At 32.6% G+C, this 22,734-nt stretch overlaps 1 protein-coding gene across 2 annotated transcripts in view; it reads right to left on the reverse strand.

Annotated features, from left to right (window-relative positions):
* The window catches only part of ULK4 (unc-51 like kinase 4), a 210,871-nt gene that overhangs the window by 171,204 nt on the left and 16,933 nt on the right, over positions 1-22,734 (reverse strand). For both annotated transcript variants that reach the window (XM_056485487.1, XM_056485488.1), the window contains exons 14-19: positions 20,994-21,054; positions 19,012-19,193; positions 17,543-17,589; positions 16,646-16,724; positions 4,911-5,018; positions 501-584 (exon numbers count right to left, since the gene is read on the reverse strand). In XM_056485487.1, the coding sequence (XP_056341462.1) occupies positions 501-584; positions 4,911-5,018; positions 16,646-16,724; positions 17,543-17,589; positions 19,012-19,193; positions 20,994-21,054 (561 nt within the window). The remainder of the gene's footprint in view (positions 1-500; positions 585-4,910; positions 5,019-16,645; positions 16,725-17,542; positions 17,590-19,011; positions 19,194-20,993; positions 21,055-22,734) is intronic.

A 22,734-nucleotide genomic window follows, 5' to 3' on the forward strand; every position in this document is an offset into this window, starting at 1 on the left:
AATGAAGAACACAGTATAGCACATGTACGAGAATAAACCTAATTACTACTTCCTTTTTTGCCTCAAAAGAATGCTGACAAGCCAGTAGGATAACAATGCACTTTTAAAAAACTGTGCATCATCCACTTCAAGAAACTAACTTAAATCTTGCTCAAAGATTTACAGAGATGTATGAAATTCAAATTGCAACAGAGGATAGCACAGACTGTCGGAACATTTCTCAAAAGATGCCACCATCATTAATAAATTTCACATTTATTAACAATAATTTTTATTTACTATCCCATTTCCCCCAACAAGCAGCAATTGATAAATGTTGAATGTACAGAGAACAACACTGCATTAATCTCCTGCTTAGGTCATGGTCTTATGATTATTTAAATTCAAGAGCAATGCTTGGTTGACAAGGTACTGCAACGCTGCAGGCTACAATCCTCACACAATGCCTAAAGGGTTATTACTGAGGAGAAATTCTACTGAGGACCATGAAAGAGCCTTACCCCTTCCCGAAGACACCTCATTAGCACAGTGTAAGCAGCTGAGGGAACAGCCCAGCATTCCCTGGGGTGCTCCCCTTTTTCCTCCTGAAATGAAGCCAACGGCACAACTGATTAAATCAAAAAATCACAACAATCTCAGTCACATAAAAAATGGGTAGCATGTTCTTAATAAGGTTCATATTACACACATTTCAAATTAACATATGTAATTAAATATATTAAATTTCAGGACATTATTACTAATTTATGTTATTTCATGTGCAGCACTAAGATTGATATTTTATTAGCTTATTTAAGTAGTCTCCAAAATCCATAACAGAGTTTGTCCTAATATTTCTACATTTCATCAATTCATCCTAATTCACACAGACACAAAAAAGTGTCTGTTCTTTCACTCCTCTCAACCATTTTGAGTACTTCAGAGAGAGACAACTGACCATTAGGAGTAGAAATGCTTCTCTTTAAATGTGATTTAATCATACCAAACAAGCAAAATTCCTTTTTTTTTGGTAGGTAAAAAGGAAAAAAAAAAATTAAACTTCCTTTTGAAAAAAATGCTCAAAGTCATACAGAGAGATACCAAGGGTTTAAGAAAATTTACTGTATGGTATAGTCTTCAGTATATACGAACACTGTTTCAAGATCTTAATGTCTATTTCCTTGAAATCACCCTGTTAGAGAGGCTAATTCACCACTAGTTGAATAAGAGCTTAATTTTTCCCTTACAAGTGAATTTCACTTCCCCCTGTCCCAGTAATAGCCTATTGTAAAATTTTAAGTTTAAAAGGGGACACTTGGATATCACTGAGATTTAACTGCAGCAACTTCCATATCCAGGCTAGTAACACAGAGATATTAGCAAGTGGAAAAAATATAGCCTCTTTTGGGAAAGAATGCAAGGAATAATAGGCATTAGATGATGTGAAGATGACAGGCCATGAAATAATGAAAAACTTGTTTTAGTAAGTAGACAGAGGATGACAAACAGTAATTTCTTCAGAAATTACACAATTCTTGAACTCTACTAATTATATTCTAAAATTATTTTTAGCATTCTAATGAACTGGTTTTAATAAAAGGGATAGGATAGGCAAAGTGGGGGTTAATGATGTAGAAACAAATTATACTTTCTGAATTTGCTGATTTCTGCGTGGTTTACAGTAATTCAACATATATGATATGATCATTTCAGACATTTAATTAAAGCATGGCACATTAGCATGGAAGACTACTACTGAATTGTCTAGTAAAATTAATTTTCCTACTTTATTGAAAACAAAACTTTATCTGCCAAATATATCCAAAGAGAAAATGAGTCTGTTAAATATTGTATCTGTAAGCTTTTTTTCTGCTAACTTTTATTAGTATGTATGGGACAATATAAACAATAATAACAGGAGTGGCTAAACATCCATCAGATCCACTTAATTTCACTTCCTCCATCTTATCTGAATAAGGACATGCTGACAAGTAATCACCATTTGCTTTCCAAGGCATTGTGTGTAAGTTTAAAAAAACACAGCCCAAGTTTCAAGAAAGTAAAGGTAGGTTACTTCCAAACAGGGAAAAGTGGAATCCTTTCTACTTGGAATAGGCAGAACAAGACTAGGAGTCAAAACAGAGTTAAAATGACAATCTTTGGTGGAACTGGCATGAGTCTGTTTCTCATTGTGGTCACCTAATTTAACCAGAAATTCTTTCAAGTTCTTTTGTAATCATACATATTAAATGTGATATAAAATAAAAACTCATAAGAAATTGTGCAATCCTAAAACATTAATAGTTTTTCCATTCTTTAAACTGATTAAAGACTTTCTGCAAGGTTTAATCTCTATTTAGAAATTTTAAAAGCCAAAAGGGGTATGCAACTTAGTATCATTCTTAACTACATAAACATAACATACAGCATTTGATACTTAATAAACTTAAATATATCACCAAACACTGGGGAATCTTCTACTTTTTGCTTACAGCCCATGTTGATTTTGATTAAACTTTAGGTTCTGCACCCTAATAACATAAACAAAACAAAATGAATAAAAATATAACATAGAACTTGAAAGTTTTGCCCCAAGGCAATCCATTCGAGTATGAGAACATGCTCCCTGGAGTCTGCTCATGCTATTTGTGAATTGCTCTTGGCTTCTTTTTGGAATAAAAATGCAGAGATGGAGTGCAAGCTCTTACTTATGAGAACTCATAAGCAAGTACCCACACAGTATGAAAGTTTAGGATTGCACAGGACCATTACGATTATCTGGACATTTCCCAGTATTTTCTAAGCCACAGAAGTGCAAACAGTGACCTTGCATTTTACATATTTTACATTTTTATTTTTTCATTAATCATCCTGCACCTAAACAGCTGAACTTCATTTTAAGTATTTGAAAATTCATGATTTACCAAACGTTCATATAAAAAAAAAATAATCTTTACCATTATTTATTTATTATTAAAATTGTGGCTGGACCTAGAAACACTTCACAAAACCCCAATGAATAAATGAATAAATAAAATCAGCCACGACCTCAAAAACTTACCGTTTAAATGAAAATATTTGGCAGTTGGATAAAACAGTCAAGCAGGACAAAGAAATCACAAAACGGAAGGAAACAACAAAAACAAGTGTATAGTTCTTAATGAATCAGGTGCAGTTATGATTTGCTTCTCTTTATTAGTCAAGCCATGAGGCTTTGCTGTTTAAAGATAATAGCTGGCAATAAAATTTCTGGTTTCATTTATTATATTACCCTTGACTTGCTATATGATTTTGGCAAGGCCATTCATTTAATGAGCAATAAAATGCCTACAATACCACAGTATCCTGAAGTTAAATGCATATAGAATAGAAAACAAAAAAGGGTTTTTCTTCAAAATGTTGAATGGTTAGTATTTCCAAGCACACAAATCACACTGGTATTTTTTAAATTTTACCAAGACACAGTGTCTTGAGCTCTATGTGTCTAAATATTTATTTCTACACTTTAATAATTTCTTAGCTGTAACTAATGCAGACCATTAATATTTGTGTGTGTACGTGTGTGTGTATAACCAGCCTTGAAATACGACAGAGTTGCAATTTATATACAAGTTGTAATGCTTCAAACATTGTGAAATTCATACACAGACTGAAAAATTTGTCAGCTCACATTTTCAGAGGGAAAAAATCTGTGCAAATCATTTTGGTGTTATACAACCAGTGTTAACAGAATTGTTTCAGCTATCAGAGTTTAATTTCAAAATAAAATCAAGCCATGCAAAATATTCCTGCCAAATATAATTTTCAAGTTGGTGTTGTATTTGTTTGTAACAAGTTAATTTGTTTGAAGATAGCAGGTACAAATCTTCTCTCCTGAGGAATCCGAGCAAGTATTAAAACATTTCAACTGTGACTGTGGATGCATTTTTCAGAACGTAATTTCTCATTATAAGCTCTGTGAGCACGTATTTGACGAACACTTTGGCAACTGTCCAACAAAAATAGACAATTCTTGTTATTCTACAAAAACAAGGCAACCACTACACCACGTGGAACATGCAAAAGAGCTAGAAGATAAAGAAAATAAAACCTGGAAATTCAACACAAAGCCATAACTAAAGCCAAAGTGACAATTCATTTGCCACTTTTGCTCCATTACCAACTGACTTGTTAAACTAGCGTGTCAGCATTCAGAGCTATTAGATGATGATGATAATACAAAGGCTCCAGAGAAGCCAAGGTTAGACTTTTTCTGCTTGAAGATGCCTTCGCTTCTCTTAAGTAAAAGAGCATTTTATTCTTAGAATAAGGAAAAAGAAATGTGATGGTTTGAAGGAACTGTCAATTTCAATTCTTAATACTGACAGTATTTCTTTTCTACAAGTAACTGATTACTTCTGATTACTACTAACGTGAATCTATTATTTCTAGACTGAAGGTTTAAATCAGCTTTAATCAAGACTAAACGCATGTCCATTTGCAATTAGTCAGGATCATTTCATTTCCTTTTCCACCGTGATATGAATCCAATCATGTTACAATAAGATTTAATATGGACTAGATATAAAGATACACTAATATATCAAATTTATTGATATTCTAAGCTGTCCTCATACATCCTATTTAAGCAACATCTCTATCTTAGAAGTTTGAACCCTTAGATCTGCCACTTGGAGGCCAGCAGTATTTATGGTGGCTGATTAAACCCTTCTATGAAGTTAAAATTCTGCACTTGAAAAATGCTGTTTAATTAATCTCAGATGAAGTTAATTATTGGACTAGCTCTTAAAGTAGAGTAAGTATTAGAGAAGACAGAAGGACCAGAAACAGCTGACTATGCAAATGACTAAGTAATTTGATTTTTTGGTCTACTTTTCCACGGGAATTTTTTTCACATTTGCCAAATTTGTAAGGATCACTTTCAGCCTTACCTTGCTGGCTATGAGGTAGAGCAGCTCTCCAAGTGCTGGTAAAAAGCATTGCTTCAATTTGCTGTTTCGGAAGTTCTCTCTGATTAGTTCTGTTAAAAGTGTAATGGCCTAAATTAAAAAAAACATGAATCAATAATCAACACATGTATTTTGTCAAGCAAATATGGACTACTAAAGATAAAATGCTTTATCTCAAATGCCGTCTTACTGATGCACTCTTCACTTATGCTGAAGAGCCATTTGCAAGAGATTCAGTAAGCATTAAAGAAAAGAAAAAAATAATTATTACAAAACATTATATATGCAATATGGAGAAAAATGCAATACGGAATTAGTCAAGGTGAGAAATTATCAGCTATCTATTCTTTCATTTCCCTCAGGACAATAGAAAAAGATCTTCCAGGAAAAGAAAAGCCTGCTTGCTGTTCCTGTGTTTCTGTCACAAGATCTGAAAGTTCTCACCATCAGGTTACAAAAAGAATAAACAGCAAGAAACCTTTAATGATGTTTTTTGCATAGAAGTTTTGTCTCCTGATCTCTAAGTTTACAGGTGACTTACTGTGTAAGAACTGGACATATCATTTTAGTTTTCTGCATTTCATGAATTTCTGTATGCAAAGCATATATACATATATGCATGTGTGTGTATATACATATGTGTGTGTGCTATTGTTGAAGAAGAGGTGGAAGCAAATCAGAAAATTTGATTCATCTTGTGTGAGTGACTTATAAAGAAATCACTTTCCCATGCAAAAGTACTTGGCAGTAAAACACTTTTTCTTCCTTGGACCACCAAGTAGTTTTTTTCCTCAACTTCCCTTGTTTTACTTCACCTTCTGACTTTAGTAGCTTCATAACTCCAATCTTTGCACAGCAAAATCATATGAAAACTGGAAATGTAGTCTTCAAATCAAAGCAAAAAGATCTACTAAACAAACCTTGATCTTCTCCCCATTTTTTTAAGTAGTCCTATGCTCATTAACTGTTTTCTTTAACTGCTTACAGAGAATTTATACAAATTTTATTCAGGAACTTTAATTAGCCTGCCATTCCAGAGAGAACTTTACATTCATATTTAAGAAACAAATTTATCAGTATGTTTTAAAGATTTCAATAAGTCACCTTGAGAAAGTAGTAGTCAAGTTGATTCAAGTGCAATTCTGTACTAAATGGTGAACACATAATGACAGCATTTTCTCCTTTATTTTTTCTACAGCTATACGGGATTACTCTTGCTTTTGTGATTAAATATATTTTGAAAATTATTCTGACTGTGGAATCAATACCATTAAAAGTACCTTATCACTGTGGCATTAACAGAGATTACACTTCCCAAGTTAACATCCCTCAACTTTGCCTCTTTAGACTGAGGGTGAACCCACCACAATATAGTATTTAACTACACAAAACTGATGAATTGTATGATAACACAAGCTGCTGAGAATAGTTCCAGCAGACTAGCTAGGGACATCAAATCATCATGACACCGAATTCACACTTGCTTGTTTGCAGGCAGGACTTGAAGAAAACACAAATCAATTTGTGCATCTGCTATAAAGGATCAAGGCAGGCTGCTCAAAACTATCAGTTTTAATGATGAATCTCATCCAGCAGAAAACCCTGTATCAATTTAATACTGCTTTGCACCTGCAATACTTGTTTTCTCAAATCATGGTTAATATATTGGAAAATCTTGATGACACATTATTTAAATGCATTTATGTGTGCAATCCTACAATTCTCTAAATCCAGTATTGTATTAAATAAAACCATGAATTAACCTTTGTGTGCAGCAAACTATATATTCACTATATTCACTTGTACTAAGTTCTGTTTGGCTGCCTTACCACTCAATCAAAGTTTAAAAAAACAATCATTAACATTAAGGATACTGGGAAGATTATCCATCTTCTGTGTTTTGGAATATTTTTTGTTTGTTTGTTTGTCATTAAAATTAAGAATTTAAGATTTAAAATGAATGAAATTTAAATCCAAGAACCATGTTTCATATTGGTGAACAGAAATTATTGTTCCTTACTCTCCTTCAAGATTCTAGGACAAGTTATCATTTTTATTCTGAAGAGATTCTAGTTATTATTTTTATTCTAAAGTGATAAGAAAAGGAAGTAATCATAATCCAAATCCTACTCTTTCCTCAAATATGGATGAAAAAAGAGGTAAAACTGAGTTAAACAAATTCAAATTAAAAAGCAATTTCCTTCCTTGTGCACTAAAAAATAATTGCCAAAAAATCTAGTCAACACTGCAATAAATTCAAGGTTTTTTTGAAAAAAAAGCTTATTAAACAATAGGGAAGTAGAGTATGAAGAAATCTGAGCTACTAGTGACTGACTTGTGCTAAATTTGTTACATTTTGTTAAAGAAAAACAGAAGTTGCATGACATCTTACAGTTCTTATCTTCATGTATTATAATAAATTTCTCCATTAAGGCTTAATTTTAGTAACTGTAAGAAGTTCCATAACAAGAATTAAGTACTATGACAGAAGGCACTAAAGATTAAATAGTTACCACACATTACAGATGACACTCATAATCTCTTATATACAAGACTTTATTTACCACACTCTTATAATAGCCTCATTTTCTCTAGAGAGCACACAGAGTACAGAATTGCCCTGTGATTCCCCTCCCTTCACTGAACACAATTAAATAATCAAATATTATACAGGTGCAGGAAATGGGGTTCACAGAGTATGTCACACACTGAACTGGCAGTGTCTGTGCCAATAACCTATTTAAGATCTTTTTGTGTCCTCTGCAATGAAAGCTGTGGAACAGGAAGCTGTGATTCATTATCTGTATTATAAGCACATTTATACAGAAACACAAACACTTTTATAAAATAAATTAAATGTTATACAATATAAGGTGTTCATAATTTCACAAACACATTTGAAATGACCTAAAAGGAGGAAGAAAAACTGTTTCCTGCTCTTGACAGGACACTTCTAATCTCAACAACAGTGATTTGCACAAGACTTAAAATACTCTTTCATCCTTTCTTAAGGAAAAATACAAGACTTGAAAAAAAAAAACCTACCTAGACACTTTGATTCAGCGTTAAAAGGTGGTATAAATTTAAGGTAAAGAAAGCACCACACGTGTGTGGGAAAACGCACAACAGAAAAATAAAATTTATGTTAACTACAGACTGACAAACTCTCTTTCTCACCTACAGTATATTCTTTTCTTTCCAACCTTTTGTAGAACTAAATAGTAATGAATGGCAAGTCCTACACTGTCTAGTAAAAGCATCTTAAATTTAATAAATTACCTACACCTTTTACCCTAGCTGTCAAACTAAGTAGATACACTATATTTATAAAAAGAAAAGATAAAAGAAAATTTCATATCTGGACAGTTATTGCCTTAATTTACAACAACAGTGTGTGGAATCTATCTACCTGTGGCAGATTCTCAATCTGTTTCAAGCTGTATACAGAAGTTTCCCATGCAACTTCAAGATTCCAGCAGTGAAAATTATACCATATTCAAAAAGAAGGTATTTTATACCTTAAGTTGTAGAGTGGCAATGAACAGATTTACAGCACTACTACATCTTTGATCTATTAAGAAGATTGTCTGCAAGTATTAGTGGAAATTAAAATACCTCTGTAATTCTGCAAACCCTTACAGTGATAAAAGCTGTCTATGCGTCAAGCATAATGGAAATTATATTTTAGTTCATTTACTTGTGAGTACACACACATCATGTAATGTGGGCAAGTAACGGCAAAGCAATCTGATCTTCCTCTGAGAAAAGCACTGTCACCAGGTTAAGAAAGTATGTCATGGTTTTAGTGCCACCAACCAGAAAAGACTCTAGAGTAATATTCAAGTACTCATCTTTAAAAGGGCATATAAAAAAAAAAAAAAATACCAGCTTTCTCTGAACATCTCATGAAGTAAGGAGGACTGAAGAGAACTTTGACTACCAGACTATGAATGTGGCTTTAATGGGAGGGTGGGTGGGGGGGGGCAAGAGAAAACAACATGGGCAACAAAAAAATAACAAAAAAAAAACCAACCAAACAACAACCAAAAAAAACGAACAAAACAAAAAAACCCACCAAAAAAAAAAAAAAAAAAAAAAACACAAAAAACACAAAAAAACCCCTGTTGCAACTTCTCTACAACTCCTCCAGGGAAAAATATAGGATGGAGGTGTAACGTTTTACCAGGTGGAATACAACGCAAAATTGATGCATTATGAAAACTGTTATCTTTTCAACTTTTCCTTAACCGCTAGAGGAAGATGTCTTAGTAATTGAGTAGTCAAACCAGATGTCACAAACTCAAAAGGAGATGCAACTTGCTTTGGAATTAATTTGAGGTCCCAAAGAGATAAAATCAGAAACAAATAGTAGCAATTTAACTTAAAAATCTGGTACATTTAGTAACAAATTAAAAATAGATGTAAAAGCATTGTTAACAAGCTTTGGAGTTTGTTTGGGTGCTGGGTTTTATTTTTAAGGGAAAAAAAATGTTATTACTTCTCCCAGTCTATCATGACAGTCATGACACAGGAGCTCAGCAGCAGATGTTAATGAATACGCCTGATTTCTACCCCAGCCCTTAAGTTTGAAGCCTTTTAATCACAGGAAGGACAGGTAAAAATATTTGCCTCTATCAGCAAAGAAATCCTGTTTTTATTTTTGCCAAAGGCAAGCAAAGAGAAAGCTTGCTCTGGAACCTAAAAAGCAAAGATTTCTGCCTTCAAAACTCAAGTCTGTGGCGACCAACTGAAGCTCGTTTACATCTAAAAACGCAAACTGAAACTGGAAATCGGTCTCCACAGAATAAGGGTTGGCAGGAACAAGAAAGGAAGTGGTATTTTTCATTCTTTTTTTCTCTTCTATTCCTTGTTTTTACTCTATTCACAAAGTGATTTGAAGTTACTCTAAGTCATCATCTTCTTCCGAGACTTTTATCCACTTTTTAGAAGCCATTTGATGACCAATGCCCATCAATAAAATATACATGTAGAATATTTGAGATTGATTATTTCTACATAGAATAGCTCATATTTTAAAAAAAATACATAGGGGATTTTCCACCAATTTTCTTTGAAATTAGCTCCCTTTAAGTACTGCAAATTCCTTCATTCTGCTCAGTGAAAATGCAAACTGGACAAAACAACAATTTTTCCCTAAATAATTATTTTTAAAATGTGTTTCAGACTAAAATAACTTTTTTTCCCCAGATGACACCTGAAATATCTGGTATCTAGAAGAAAATCTAGGACTACAACACATATACAAGTGATCTTCCCTAACACTGAGTCTAGTTTGAGTGTCTTTTTTGTAGTAATCAGAAGACAGCAGGAAATAAGGCTTTTCAGCTACCACCAGTGTGCAATTTCTATCACAAAAACATGCTGTAGCCTAATTGTGTCAATCAAGCGTGTTCCTTAGAGGAAAAGGCTGGATTATTTTCTTCGGTTCCTAGTCTATGATACGATTAAATCACAAGTGCAAGACAAATGGAGGTGGAAAAAGGGCTCTCTTTCACGTTAATTCTTTAAGGTAAGCACTTAGTTGTAAGAACTAAACAGTTCAGTGTGCAAATTGTACAACTTGCATCGGCCCAAAGTTGGTTGGTGTAAAAGAAAATTGAAGTGCCCAAAATATATTGAAAATATTAAAATATATATTAAAAGTCTCAGCTATATCAAACTTTAAAAAAAAACCAACAAACTTGCAACACACCACAAAGAATGGCAATATTATATGATGTGACTTTGCAAACATCACATAAACAGCATCAGAATAATGTCAGGAAATATTTAAGCCCTTACAGAGATACGTGTCTTCCGAAGTTAATGGAAAAAATAATTTGTTTCATGTCAAGGAGCTTAGGCACAAATTGTTTTTTTCCATGTGGTCTCTCTTGCTCGTGGACAGAATGCCAACTGCACATTTCTCTTTCTGTACATATTCGATGGTTCTGCTAATACTGTAGCAATGCAAGGAAAGCAAATATTTCACTTCCTGCTAAGTTATTTTAAATACAGAAACACTATTCCATCTAGTTCACCCAGTCTTTCACACCCCAAGCGTATTTCCAGTGTATATGACAAATATGACACATATACATATCACTTCCAGAGACACAGATATTTATCTGCTGAAGGAAAGGGTCCTAGAGGCACAGATCTTCATCATCCCAAAAATAACAAAATTGTAGAAAATACCTAAAAACAACACAGCAGTTTTACTATCATAAGAACTAAAGTGCAGACTATTACAAACGGATATATTAGCAGCACCACTGATACAATTTTAATGGAAAAATGTACTATTTCACCTGCCAAAGAAAACAGAGTAAATTTTATGGACTATGAAAGCAGTGTCAATTAAATGTCATTTAAAATGGTAGAATCTTTGCTTCAGTCAAGCAATAATTTAAGAAAATTGCAGAAAGTTATTTAATCCTGCAATCAGCAATATATGTTGTCACCTTCCTAGTTGAAAATTTCCTTGTTTTCTACTACCAGCTTGGTTTGTACTTCAAACATAAAGCAAGCTAAATCAATTGGATTGATAAAAATAATTTTTGAGAGGAAAAAGAATTTTCAGTTATGATAAAAGATCTTAATATTTTCTCCAACAATCCAGAATTGCCACACTAGATATATTCACTGTTAATTTAATTATATTTCCATTTTTTCTTCATTCATTCAGAAGAACTTTTCTCAAACACACCATGAGTTTCTGCTAGCTTACCTGAGAAATGACAATTTTTCATTTCTTTTCCTGCCATGTGCCCCAGGCAAGTATGTAAGTTATAAATCAATGAAATAGGTTGTTGAAAATAATTTGAATAAATTTATCATGGAGGTTGAAAGCTTATTAGAAGTCACTCAAAAAACTTAAATAGAACTCCTCTCACTATTACCAAAGTATTAATGACAATCCTGATTATGTCAGAGACATAACTGTAAGGTTTTAAGCAATTTACAAAATATATGTGTATATGAACATGTGTAAATACTCTCACACACACTCTCCTACAGATTCTATCTCCTGACTACAGATTTTTGTAATTTAGGTAGGTTATGTTTCATGTTGGTTTTTTTCCACGTAAGACATTTCAGATCAAAACAAGGAAAGAGCCACTAAAATTATGATCATTTTTGAGAAGACTTATAAAGTCATTTCACAATAAAGCAGCCTTAAAATTAAATAGGTTTGGAATAAATGGCCGAATCAAACCACTTTTATTTGAAACTTACTATAGTATGGGCAGACATGGACAGGCCTAGAAACAGGAGATACCAGAGAGGCAAGATAGCAATAGGACTTAAAATTGGCATTCTCTAAGAATTTGAATGACAACAAACTGTTGTTGAACAATGAACAATGCAGACACAATGAGCTAGCTAGAGTTACAGATCATAAAACTACACCAGTAACCACACAACTGCTTCCCAGCCGTGGAAAACAACCACTAAATTGTACTTTAATAAAAAGTCAGAAATAAAAAGGCTCAAATTATATAGAGTTTCAGTTCGGATGAAAACAGAAATCTGGATATTTCACCACTTTGACAAAGGAATCAAAGCTCAGTATTATGGAGATATTCTGATATGCTGTCATCCTTCATGGGATATTTAGTTTATTAATTGGGCGATGGAATACATCAAGCCAAAGGTTTTCTAAAGAAGCTCACAGTGTGAAGGCTGTAGCAGGTTCTCTGAATCCTTTAAACACTCAGTAGAGCAGTGGATCAAGGTCTGATAAAGAACAGGAACAACTGCCTAGGCCATAGGGGGAGATTGATATTCCCATTTAGCAAATTTGAAAAAGGTACGGAAAAGGACTAGATTTTGCCACCAAAAAGGCCTGGCAGAGAACAACTTCAGGGTGGTTTCCTACCAGACAGAGGACAACACTGCTTCCTGACATGGAGGCAAACGGATAAATTGCTCTATCATCTCTTAGTAAACTAGTAGAATGAGTCCGAAATGCCACATCAGAATAGCGGTATCCTATGCGGCAGAGGGCCCAGTATATTCACAGGAAGGAAAGGACAACAGCTTCTGTTAATAAATACACCAAATTAGATACGCATGGAAACAAGACTTCCTAACTATGGAAGAATTTTTTTCCTATAAGATATAGAGCAGAATCCTGGAAGGAATGGGTTTTATCACTGAATTTTAATAACCAGTTTCAAAATTTAAATACAAAAATAAAACTTTAAACTGTAGGTGTTTTCCTAAAATAACTAGCAATAAATAAGAGGAAATTATGTTTCAGATTTATAAAGGCAAATAGCATGGGGAAAAAATTACATTAAGTCAGGAAAAAACATATGACCTATTAAAATCTTTTATTACAGCTGCACAATAGAAGAAATTGCATATAAAAGGTTTTCATATGCAGTTATAAAAGAGATCAATTCCCGTATTGTATTCTAAGATCAGTGTAATCTTTTTCTTATAAATGCAATATACTTCTTAAAAATACTTAACTGGAAATAGATCAACCACCATTGAATTTACAAATATAAATATTCATTTATTCTAATTTTTACTAATATGACCTACATACTCGAATACATCAGCAGAATAAAGATAGAACACAGTTCCATGCTTGTTTAGTCTGTAAAAAAATAGTTTACTTTCATTTTATTTTGTGTTTTAGTGACCTCTGGTGGTTACATTCAAAGGAAACTGCTGTTCCCCGCTTCCCTGAAAAAAAACACTTTAAAAAACCCCAAAACATTAATTTTTCAAAGACAAGTAAATTAAAGGCTTTTGGCATGCATGCAAAAGTTTACTTTAGACTGTAAAATGAGATTGAGGCTTCTTTTCTTTCCTAAAGTTTTTCCACCTCTTTAGGGATTAATGCTCCTGTTATTTGTAATAAAAAATGTAATGGTACAGATTCAACCTCAAGGATACAGGAACTATCTTTAAATAAATGTCTAAGTGGGCAGAAGGCAGCAGGGGGTAGAAATAAAGAGTCAGCTTTCTAATATGTAAGGGCCAGCAGTGGCAACCTGTATGAGTCTCTACCAGGTCCTGTGCTACTTTAAAAGTACAAAAGAAACCACAAGTAAGTGATGAGTGTATAATGAGGTAACAAAAAAACTGCAAAAGGGCAATGACTGAGTGATAACAACTGGAAAGAAAACTTGACATAAATAGCACGGTACACATATGTGGCAAAAATAATTCGCATGTTCACAAGCTCTCAATTGACTTTTCACACTTGGGAACAAATTTTGGAGCCAAAGGAGATCACATCTATTTAACAGGTCAAAAAATCAAACAGTTATCAAATCAAATTAGAAGTCACTAGGAATGGAAAAGAAAACACAAAAAACTCTACCAAGAGAAAGATCTCCTATATCTTCAGACTCTAAGACCTGGATATGTCATTTTAGACCTGGAGTGTCATTTTAGATTATGTTATTCAGTTCAAGACACAGCTTGATTTTAACATTTCCTAAATTGCAACAGCCATCAATAAACTGAAGCATCAGATGGCTCATATGAGAGGATAAATTACAGCATTATATTTAATTTAATTATATTTAATTATATTTAATTACATTATATTTAATTTATTATTTAATATATTTAATGCATAATTATATTTAATATTATATTTATATAAATTTTATATATTATATATATTTAATATATGTTTAATTATTATATTTATAATATATATGTTTATTTATATGTTTATTTATTATATTTATAATTTTGATTCTGTATATAATGCTGATAGAAAGGTTTGCTTTGTGGTGGGTTTTTTAAAGCATCACACAACATTAAATAGCTGATAGTTTACAAGAATGTTCAATCAACTCACAAATTCCTTTGAAGGGAGCAGAGGGAATACAACTCTAGATGTGAAATTCCTAAATGACTCCTTCCTATTTTTCCTATAAATGAACTACGGAGTTTTGTGTACTGACTAGTGTTACTTGATTTTTAATTGCATATGCAAAAATAAATTTGAACACATGAAAATATTAGAATTCAATGGGTTTTTTTCCTTATTTTATTTTTGTGTAAGCATTAAAATATTGTTAATTTCAGAGATATTGCTTTGAGAGAAAAAATATGGAATGAATGTCATTACATAAAGCACAGTAGATGCATTTTTAACTCAGACTTGTTATATAAAAAAAACCAAAAAAACCAACCTTATTTTCTCAATGAGTGCATATAAAAACTACTTTCCATTATCATAAAAATGGGGCCAATAAGTTAAAATGAAAATTTATTTTCCTTTCTAGTCCTTCAATTTAAATGTCACTGATCTTGGACTTAACTTGGTTTTCTAATTATATGGATACTTCTAAAAATGCTAAACTCCACTAGTGGATAACTTGTATTTTCAAATTAAAAAAAAAAAAAAAAAAAAAGCACTGGAAACATTTTGAACAAAATAATATTACAGTTCAATGTATAACTACTTCAATCTATTGCTTTTAAATACAAAAGGTGACTAGGATATGTGTTTTCTGATGGAAACTGTGAAGCTAGGGAAACTATTGTTAAACATATTAGTGCTTACCATCCGAACAAACCCCTGAAGCCAAAAGCCATATGAACATCTTAACACTACTTTTGAGTATTTTAACTTAAAAAAGTTAAATATCAGAAAAAAATCTGCCACATAAAAAAGCATACTTAAATTGTGACCTGGAATTCAATTGTTGTGAAACTGTCAGTACTGAAAGACTTCGACCAAACTTTAGTAAATATAACTATAAGGACTTTTGCCCTACTTTGGAACTTTAGAAAACAAACAGCAAACCCTAGGTAATAACAACAACATTTTGAGTTCAGCTTTCACTACAGAACGGCAATGTTAAGAAACATAGCAAGATAATCACAATCATTTCTAATACTCTTTAAGAAGAAAACAGAGGTACCTAAACTACCAAAAAACTTCCTTTGTTGCATTTCCAAAAGAGTCAGGTATTAACCACTAATTGTATCTTCCTACACCAGATTTGCACAGCACGCAGGCATATTTAAAGCTTGTGTTTAGCAGTTGGGTCCTACATTCAAACACCCATTAAATCAAAGTTCTGACTTCACCTCACAAAGAAGAAATGATGTCACATTCACACTTGAAACAAACATTTAGTAGCACATTCTGTCAAGATTTCATAATCCGTGTGCATGTGTCACGTGCAAGAAAAGGACAGTAAAACCACCAAATCTAATCAGCCTTTTGTTTAAGTCAACTACTGACCATGTAATATCAAACAAGAACTAAAAACACTCTTCTTCTCCAAAGAAAATTACTTGCCCTTCATTACACACATTCTTTAAGAACCCTGAGAAATCTCAAATTAGTCCCATCTCAATAAATTATTTTTTGAAAAAAAGATCTCTAAGAATCAATTGTATTATTTTATACACTAATTACATTTCAGGATAACCAAATGTGTCAGTTTCTTCTTTGTACATGCACAAAAAGTATGACAGTGACTAACTGATTTTATGAAAAGGAGAGAAAAATGCTAGTTTTCTCATTGGTGGCCACAGATTAATAAAGATCAGAACTACAACTACATAGAATAAGATTGTAAATTTACACATTTAATTAATTGATTATATTAACGTTTTTTACATATGAGTTAAAAATAAAGCAGGGTTCAAAACAAAAAATGTTGTGAAAACTTCGTCAAAAATAGTAAAAGCATTAAAAAAACTCCCTGCTGAAAAAAAAATGTTACCTCAGAAACAGGTACATTTTCTCCAAGTTCAGATGCGTGTAACGCCAGCAAACCAATCACTCGAGCAACATTAGCACGTCTGTGTATCAAATAAATATTTTGTAGGTGCAGGAAATATATTTACAAAATACTACAAAAACAATTATTTCTTGTCTATATTCTACATAGGTTGCTAAAAGCAGAAAAATTTGACATCCTATTTACAGTTCAGATTTTCTCCTTATTTCTATTTTTTTTTGTACCGACAAGTTCTTTCAGTGTTTCAGCCTAATTTAACAGTAAATATATATCCATAAAGGCATTTCTTTCCTCTGACTCTAAAGTGTGAAGGTTCTTTAGTTTGTTAGAGATACTAACAGTCACACTCATGTTCAGTTTTTATACTATAAAGAAAACCCCCACAGATAATTTATGATTTTTCAGGAAAGCTGACAAAAAGAAATTAAGTATCAGCAAATCAGTTTTCAATGTTTCATTAAAGGAAAAAATTGGAATAATAAAATCAACATTTATGAAACAAACAGCAGAGGGCACTATCACATTGAACTATTCCTGACAGGTGTTGGGGAAAAAACAGTTATCATTATAGTTATTTTACTCTATTATGGTATGGAGTTATATTATTCAGTGATTTAAGTAACTCTATTTGATACACTAAGTTCTATATTATCTAGATAAAATTTTACAGAGTTTCTGTAACCTTTAGTAATGTAGAATAAAAATATATTAATTCTATGATAAAAAAATTCAATTTTGTATCATCATACTGCCCGTCAGTTACTACGGCAGTCTGACATGCTAAAAAACTTCTCAAACAACCTGTTAACAAATACCTTTAATGAAATTCACTGACACGTCTGTATTCAAACATACTAATTTAAAATAGTTTTTACTTACATATCCCAGTTTGCAGCTGCACGTAACTGCTGTATCAATATAGGAAACTATAGTTCAAAGAACATAAATACACATCAGTAAATTTCAATGATCTGATAGTTCCAAATGATAAACAAGAAATAAAAATATCAGTAATTTCATAAAAATGTATTTAGATAACATTTGCTAGGAGTATTATCACAGACAAATACTGTAGATAATGTGAGAACACTGATTAAAGAAATAAAAAACAAAAAAGCCTGAATGGAAAAATACAAATATTTTTCTATATTTTTGCCTTAAACTAAACTACTAAACTGAAATCTGAATGTCACAATGTCAGAATTTTTTTTTCATTCCAAATAACACTATTTAGAGAAAAAAGGTCTGATATTTTCACCTACAAGCACAGAGATCAGCATATAGCAGTATAAAACAAATAATAAATGATATTGTGAATCTTTATCAAAATACTTGGCAAATATCAGAATAATTAATGTTAATATATATAATCAGCTACTTAAGAACCAAACTACATAATTACTGACTCATTTCTAAAATGTTTTGTTAATTGGCTCTTCAATTACTGGATTATTGTTCCCCTTGCTCCAAATTCCAGTGATAACAGAATATACCTTACAGCAATTCTGTTTCTGGTTTTCACAGGAATGCTAAGGCGTAAGACCTACCACTGCTTCCAATCTAAATGCTCTTCCATACGGTTTTCTGGTAGTGCAATTTTGTCTTTAGTATCTTATATTTAACAATAACACATCTCAGCTTTTAACTAGGTGCCTTATTACAAATGTAGGAGAGCAAAGTAGTTTACTTACTAATAAATAAAATGAAAAATGCTTATCTTAGGATAGCTTCTGTGGCACCTTTATATAAGAAGGTGGGGAGGGAAGTCTGTTTCTCTTCTGCACAAGCAAAACTTGAAGAAATATGTTAAACCACTACAGAGAATACTAGTAAAATTGTTTGTCTGGTAGAAAATAGTTTTTAAAATGTGAAACCCCAAAACAGATTCTTGAGAGAGCATGGTCACTGCTCGAAGCCCTGTTTACTATTTAAGAAAGCTTTAGAAAGCTTTCTTGCTACTCTTTACAGATATATGACCAAATAAACTTTATTTAATAATTAATATATTAACTCTTTACACTATCCTTTGCCACTTAATGCTCTACAAAGACTAATTTTTCACCCTACATTATTTTACACTCTTCATGAAGGTTAGTTTTTACCGCAACATTTTCCCTAACAAAAAAACCATATGTAAACGTATCTGAAATCTAAGACAAAGAGTTAGTTTCCCTCAGCTCTTTTTAAAAACCTAACATGGTTAGGTTTTTTTGCTTTTTTTATTTTAATCAACATCATATTTTTGCCAGCACATAATTGATTTTTCAAACGAAACTAAAAGCAGCTAATTTTTGATACAAAGGCAAATATGCAAACCATGTTGATTCCTTCAAAGCTTTATTACTTACCAGCTGAGAGTTAATTAGCCTGTATGCAATCTCCTTGTGGACAACCAAAGTGCACAAATAGTACAGTAAGTTCAGTTTAGAACGTGCTACTCCTGTATTCTTCTCACTGGAATCAATCAGGGAACATACTCTTTTCAAGAAGCTATTCCAGTCCACTTCTTTCATAGATGACAACTTCTCAACTAACCATAAGAGGAAAACAAATAGTTAAAGATAATGGATCTTTGATGTAGCTTTAACACACTAGAAAGTAACATCACCATGAATAAGTAAGTTCTGAATTTTGAATCTAATTATAATTTTAGGACTTAAAATATTAAAGAAGCATGTTAGAATTAATGTCTGAAGATTACAGAAATCAAAACGGAAGCAAGAAGAGAAATAAAGGATAAAAATTCAGAAATAAAAGCTTCAAAACATTTTTGAAAGTGCAAACCTGCTAAATCCTTTGTTTAAGGAAATATTTATTTACATTATGCTTAGGAAAGGTAGTAGTAGTAATTATTAATAAGTGTAGTTTCCTGTAAGTAAATTTAAGGCAAAACCTAACAAATACCAGTGAAATCAGCTCACAATAAATAAGCTGAAAACATGTATAATCACTCATACAGGTAGATATCCACCTAGCTAAACCTTAGCCAATCAGGACATGGAAGACTTCTGAAGGAGCACAAAGAAATCAAGTCACATGGACAATTAACATATATACTGTGGTTCAATTCATTGACCACAGCACAAAAATTGAGATTTTTTTTTCAGACTTCCTAATCAGTCTCAACAGTTAATTTCAATCTAGCAGCCATACATTCCCCTCAGTTTTGGTAGCCATTTATTAATAACTTCTCTGCCATCCTGATATGCTCCAGTATAGACAATTTAAAAGCGCATTTTCTTTTATGCTGATTTTACATTTAAATAACACCACCTTCTAATGCAGGTAAATATACATTAGTAGAGGTGAAAACAGGTCTGTCTTTCAGGTATTTATTTAAATTTTTCCATGTTATCTTTAATCATTACTGATGAGCAGCATCAAATTCAGTATCCTCAAAAACAATCAGAAAGCTGTCCAGAAAAAAGCTACAACTCTGAAAGCATTACAGGAATAAGAAACACTGTCCTATATTAAATAAATACTGACAACAGTAAAACATATCAGAACATCAATGTGACAACTACTAAATGTAATAGAAACATAATATTCCCCTTAGGCAGTAAAATCTGACCGTTTTTGGATGAATAAAATTAAAAATATTTTCAGTTACAATCTTCACTGGGAAGAATCTTATGCCTAGGAAGAGGTGCTATGTGAACTCTAAAAGGACTATATATCTGGCTGATACCCCTCTTCAAGCACAGTCCAGTATTTTCCTTAAAAAGACTAGAGAAAATGTTCCAGGGGAAGAAATGTTACACTCGTGACAATGAGCTGACTTTAGTTTTCAGAAATACTTCTAGACATTGAAAGTTAACAACAACAAAAAAACAAATGCCAAATAATTTCACATTATCTTTTGGGACATGAATGCCATAACATTTCATGACTAAAGGTAAGACTGGCAAGGCTGCCTAGTATCGTGGCTGATCTACACTGCGCGTTTTAAGATCCCGTTGCCACTTGCTCGCCTGCATTTCTCAAGTTTTAATATATTTGGTTGAATATTTCAGTTTCAATCTCTCAGTTGGAAAAAAAATATGCTGGTTTTCCCACACTAAACACTGCCTCATGGCAAAGGTTTTGAGTACAGGCTTGTAAATCAAGAAAGCAGATGAGAAAGGAATATCATTTAAGTGTTTGTACTTGAAAAGGTTACTCAAAATTGGTCTAGCTAAAAACATTGCATACACAACTATAGTTTCAGAAAAATTAAGAGTTCTAAAACTGGAGCCATGTATAATCTACAAGGGGAAGGTAAAGGTCTTACAATAGTAAGTTACAGCAGCACACACACAACTTGTTAGAATCTTCAGCAGATCCATACCTGAATAGGCTGGTATATGTAAAGTTTTCGGGTCAAATCTAACTGGTACTTGCTTCATTATCTGGAAAAAACCCAAACACATTACACCTAGTTTTAATACATTTCTAGAAAATCTTCAAGTAGTTCAATGTGAGAATACAAAGATGCAAAATTTGTACAGAATGGGTGTACATGCTACTGCTCATTACTGAGGAATTTTCCATTGTTTTCTGGTATGTATTTCTTCCAAGCAAATATCTGAGATTTAACTCCATGTTTTTTATATAATCATATTGCTAGCATTTCCACTTAAGTGATTTTTAAAACGGGGTAACAAAATCACAGGATTTTTTCAGTTTACATTTTTATCTTGCTTGTATGCAAAAAAATACTTGCATTTGAGCTTCAAAAGCTACCTAAAGGAACTATGCAGGTGACAGCTCATAAAACAAGAAGTTTTAGCAATTCATTTCCATACAGTAAATACATGCATACGTATTTACTAGACCATTCCTGAATATAAAAAGCCATATTATTAACAGCTAATCATTCATAAGGTATAAGGATTTTTTTTCCCTGCAAAACACTCATTTTCTTGTAAATCATGAAATTGGATGACTGCTCAGTAACTGAGCATTTGAGTGCGATTTTCAGTAAATAAAGAACTTTCAAAAAGGTAACGGAGTAATGGAATTTAGCCATTGACAGATGAAGTCTAAGTAGAAAGCTATTTTCTTATAAGGGTCTTCAATTCCATAGATCTGCAGAACACAGGGAAATTTTACAATTTAAGCTGATGAGCTTTTAAGATTCTGCCAGCATCCAGCAAATCCCTTTTCAGGAGATTATACTGCAAGCTTTTCAGATTTACCAGGTGTCAGTATCATCCTTTAGTCTGAAAAGCAGACTAAAGAGTCATCAGCAAGCAGGCAATGACTCTGATTACATGTCCCTGGAACTTGGTGGGCTATTTTGCACTAATTCTGAGTCTGACATTGCATGGTAAAGAGATTAGCCTGTATGTGCACATGAATATCTGCACCTACCCCTAATCTCATCTCTTACGCTTACAGTAAGAAGAGGAGCAGTGAAAGACTAAGGCTTTGTGCCAGAGTCCTGAGACAGAACTGAGAAATTGACAACAGTAGCATTCAAATAAATAATTACCTTTGAAAGTCTCCACTAGGAACAATGTCTATCATCCCAAACATATTAAAAAATTATTATTTGGTAGTTACTTATCTAACTGTGTAAGATTTTTAGTTTCTGAAAGTGTTAAGAAATCCATTAAAACAAACCAAAAGAATTGTTAGTACTAAAGCAATACATGAACTAAAAGCTGTGAGACATTCCTAATGAGTTGAGATGCTCACTTCCAATGAAAAATCTTGCATTTCCCACATCAGGAATTCACTGAGTCAAGTTGCTAAGACCACCTAATGTTTTCTGGCATAGAAACAAAAGGAACACTAAAGGGGCTCTTGCCTATCTCTTTCTACCAATACATCTGCCTATAAATGCATGTTACACTGTCATTGCAGTGCAGAGCACTGATTCTTATTTTGTTTTTTTACTCTTTACTGTCAAACTTAAGTGTGAATTCCCGGCTCAGGAGAATCGTTGCAAACTTCTAGCACATTAGAATCCATATGACAGAAATAGGATGAACATGTCTTGTAATCTCAGGTGTTCTTTAAGAGAGAAAATCAGGCCATGCTGAAAAGAATCCTTGTCACAGTTGAAGTCTAAAGAGTATTAAATG

Source organism: Oenanthe melanoleuca, chromosome 2, assembly GCF_029582105.1.
Source record: "Oenanthe melanoleuca isolate GR-GAL-2019-014 chromosome 2, OMel1.0, whole genome shotgun sequence".
NCBI classification, from domain to species: domain Eukaryota; kingdom Metazoa; phylum Chordata; class Aves; order Passeriformes; family Muscicapidae; genus Oenanthe; species Oenanthe melanoleuca.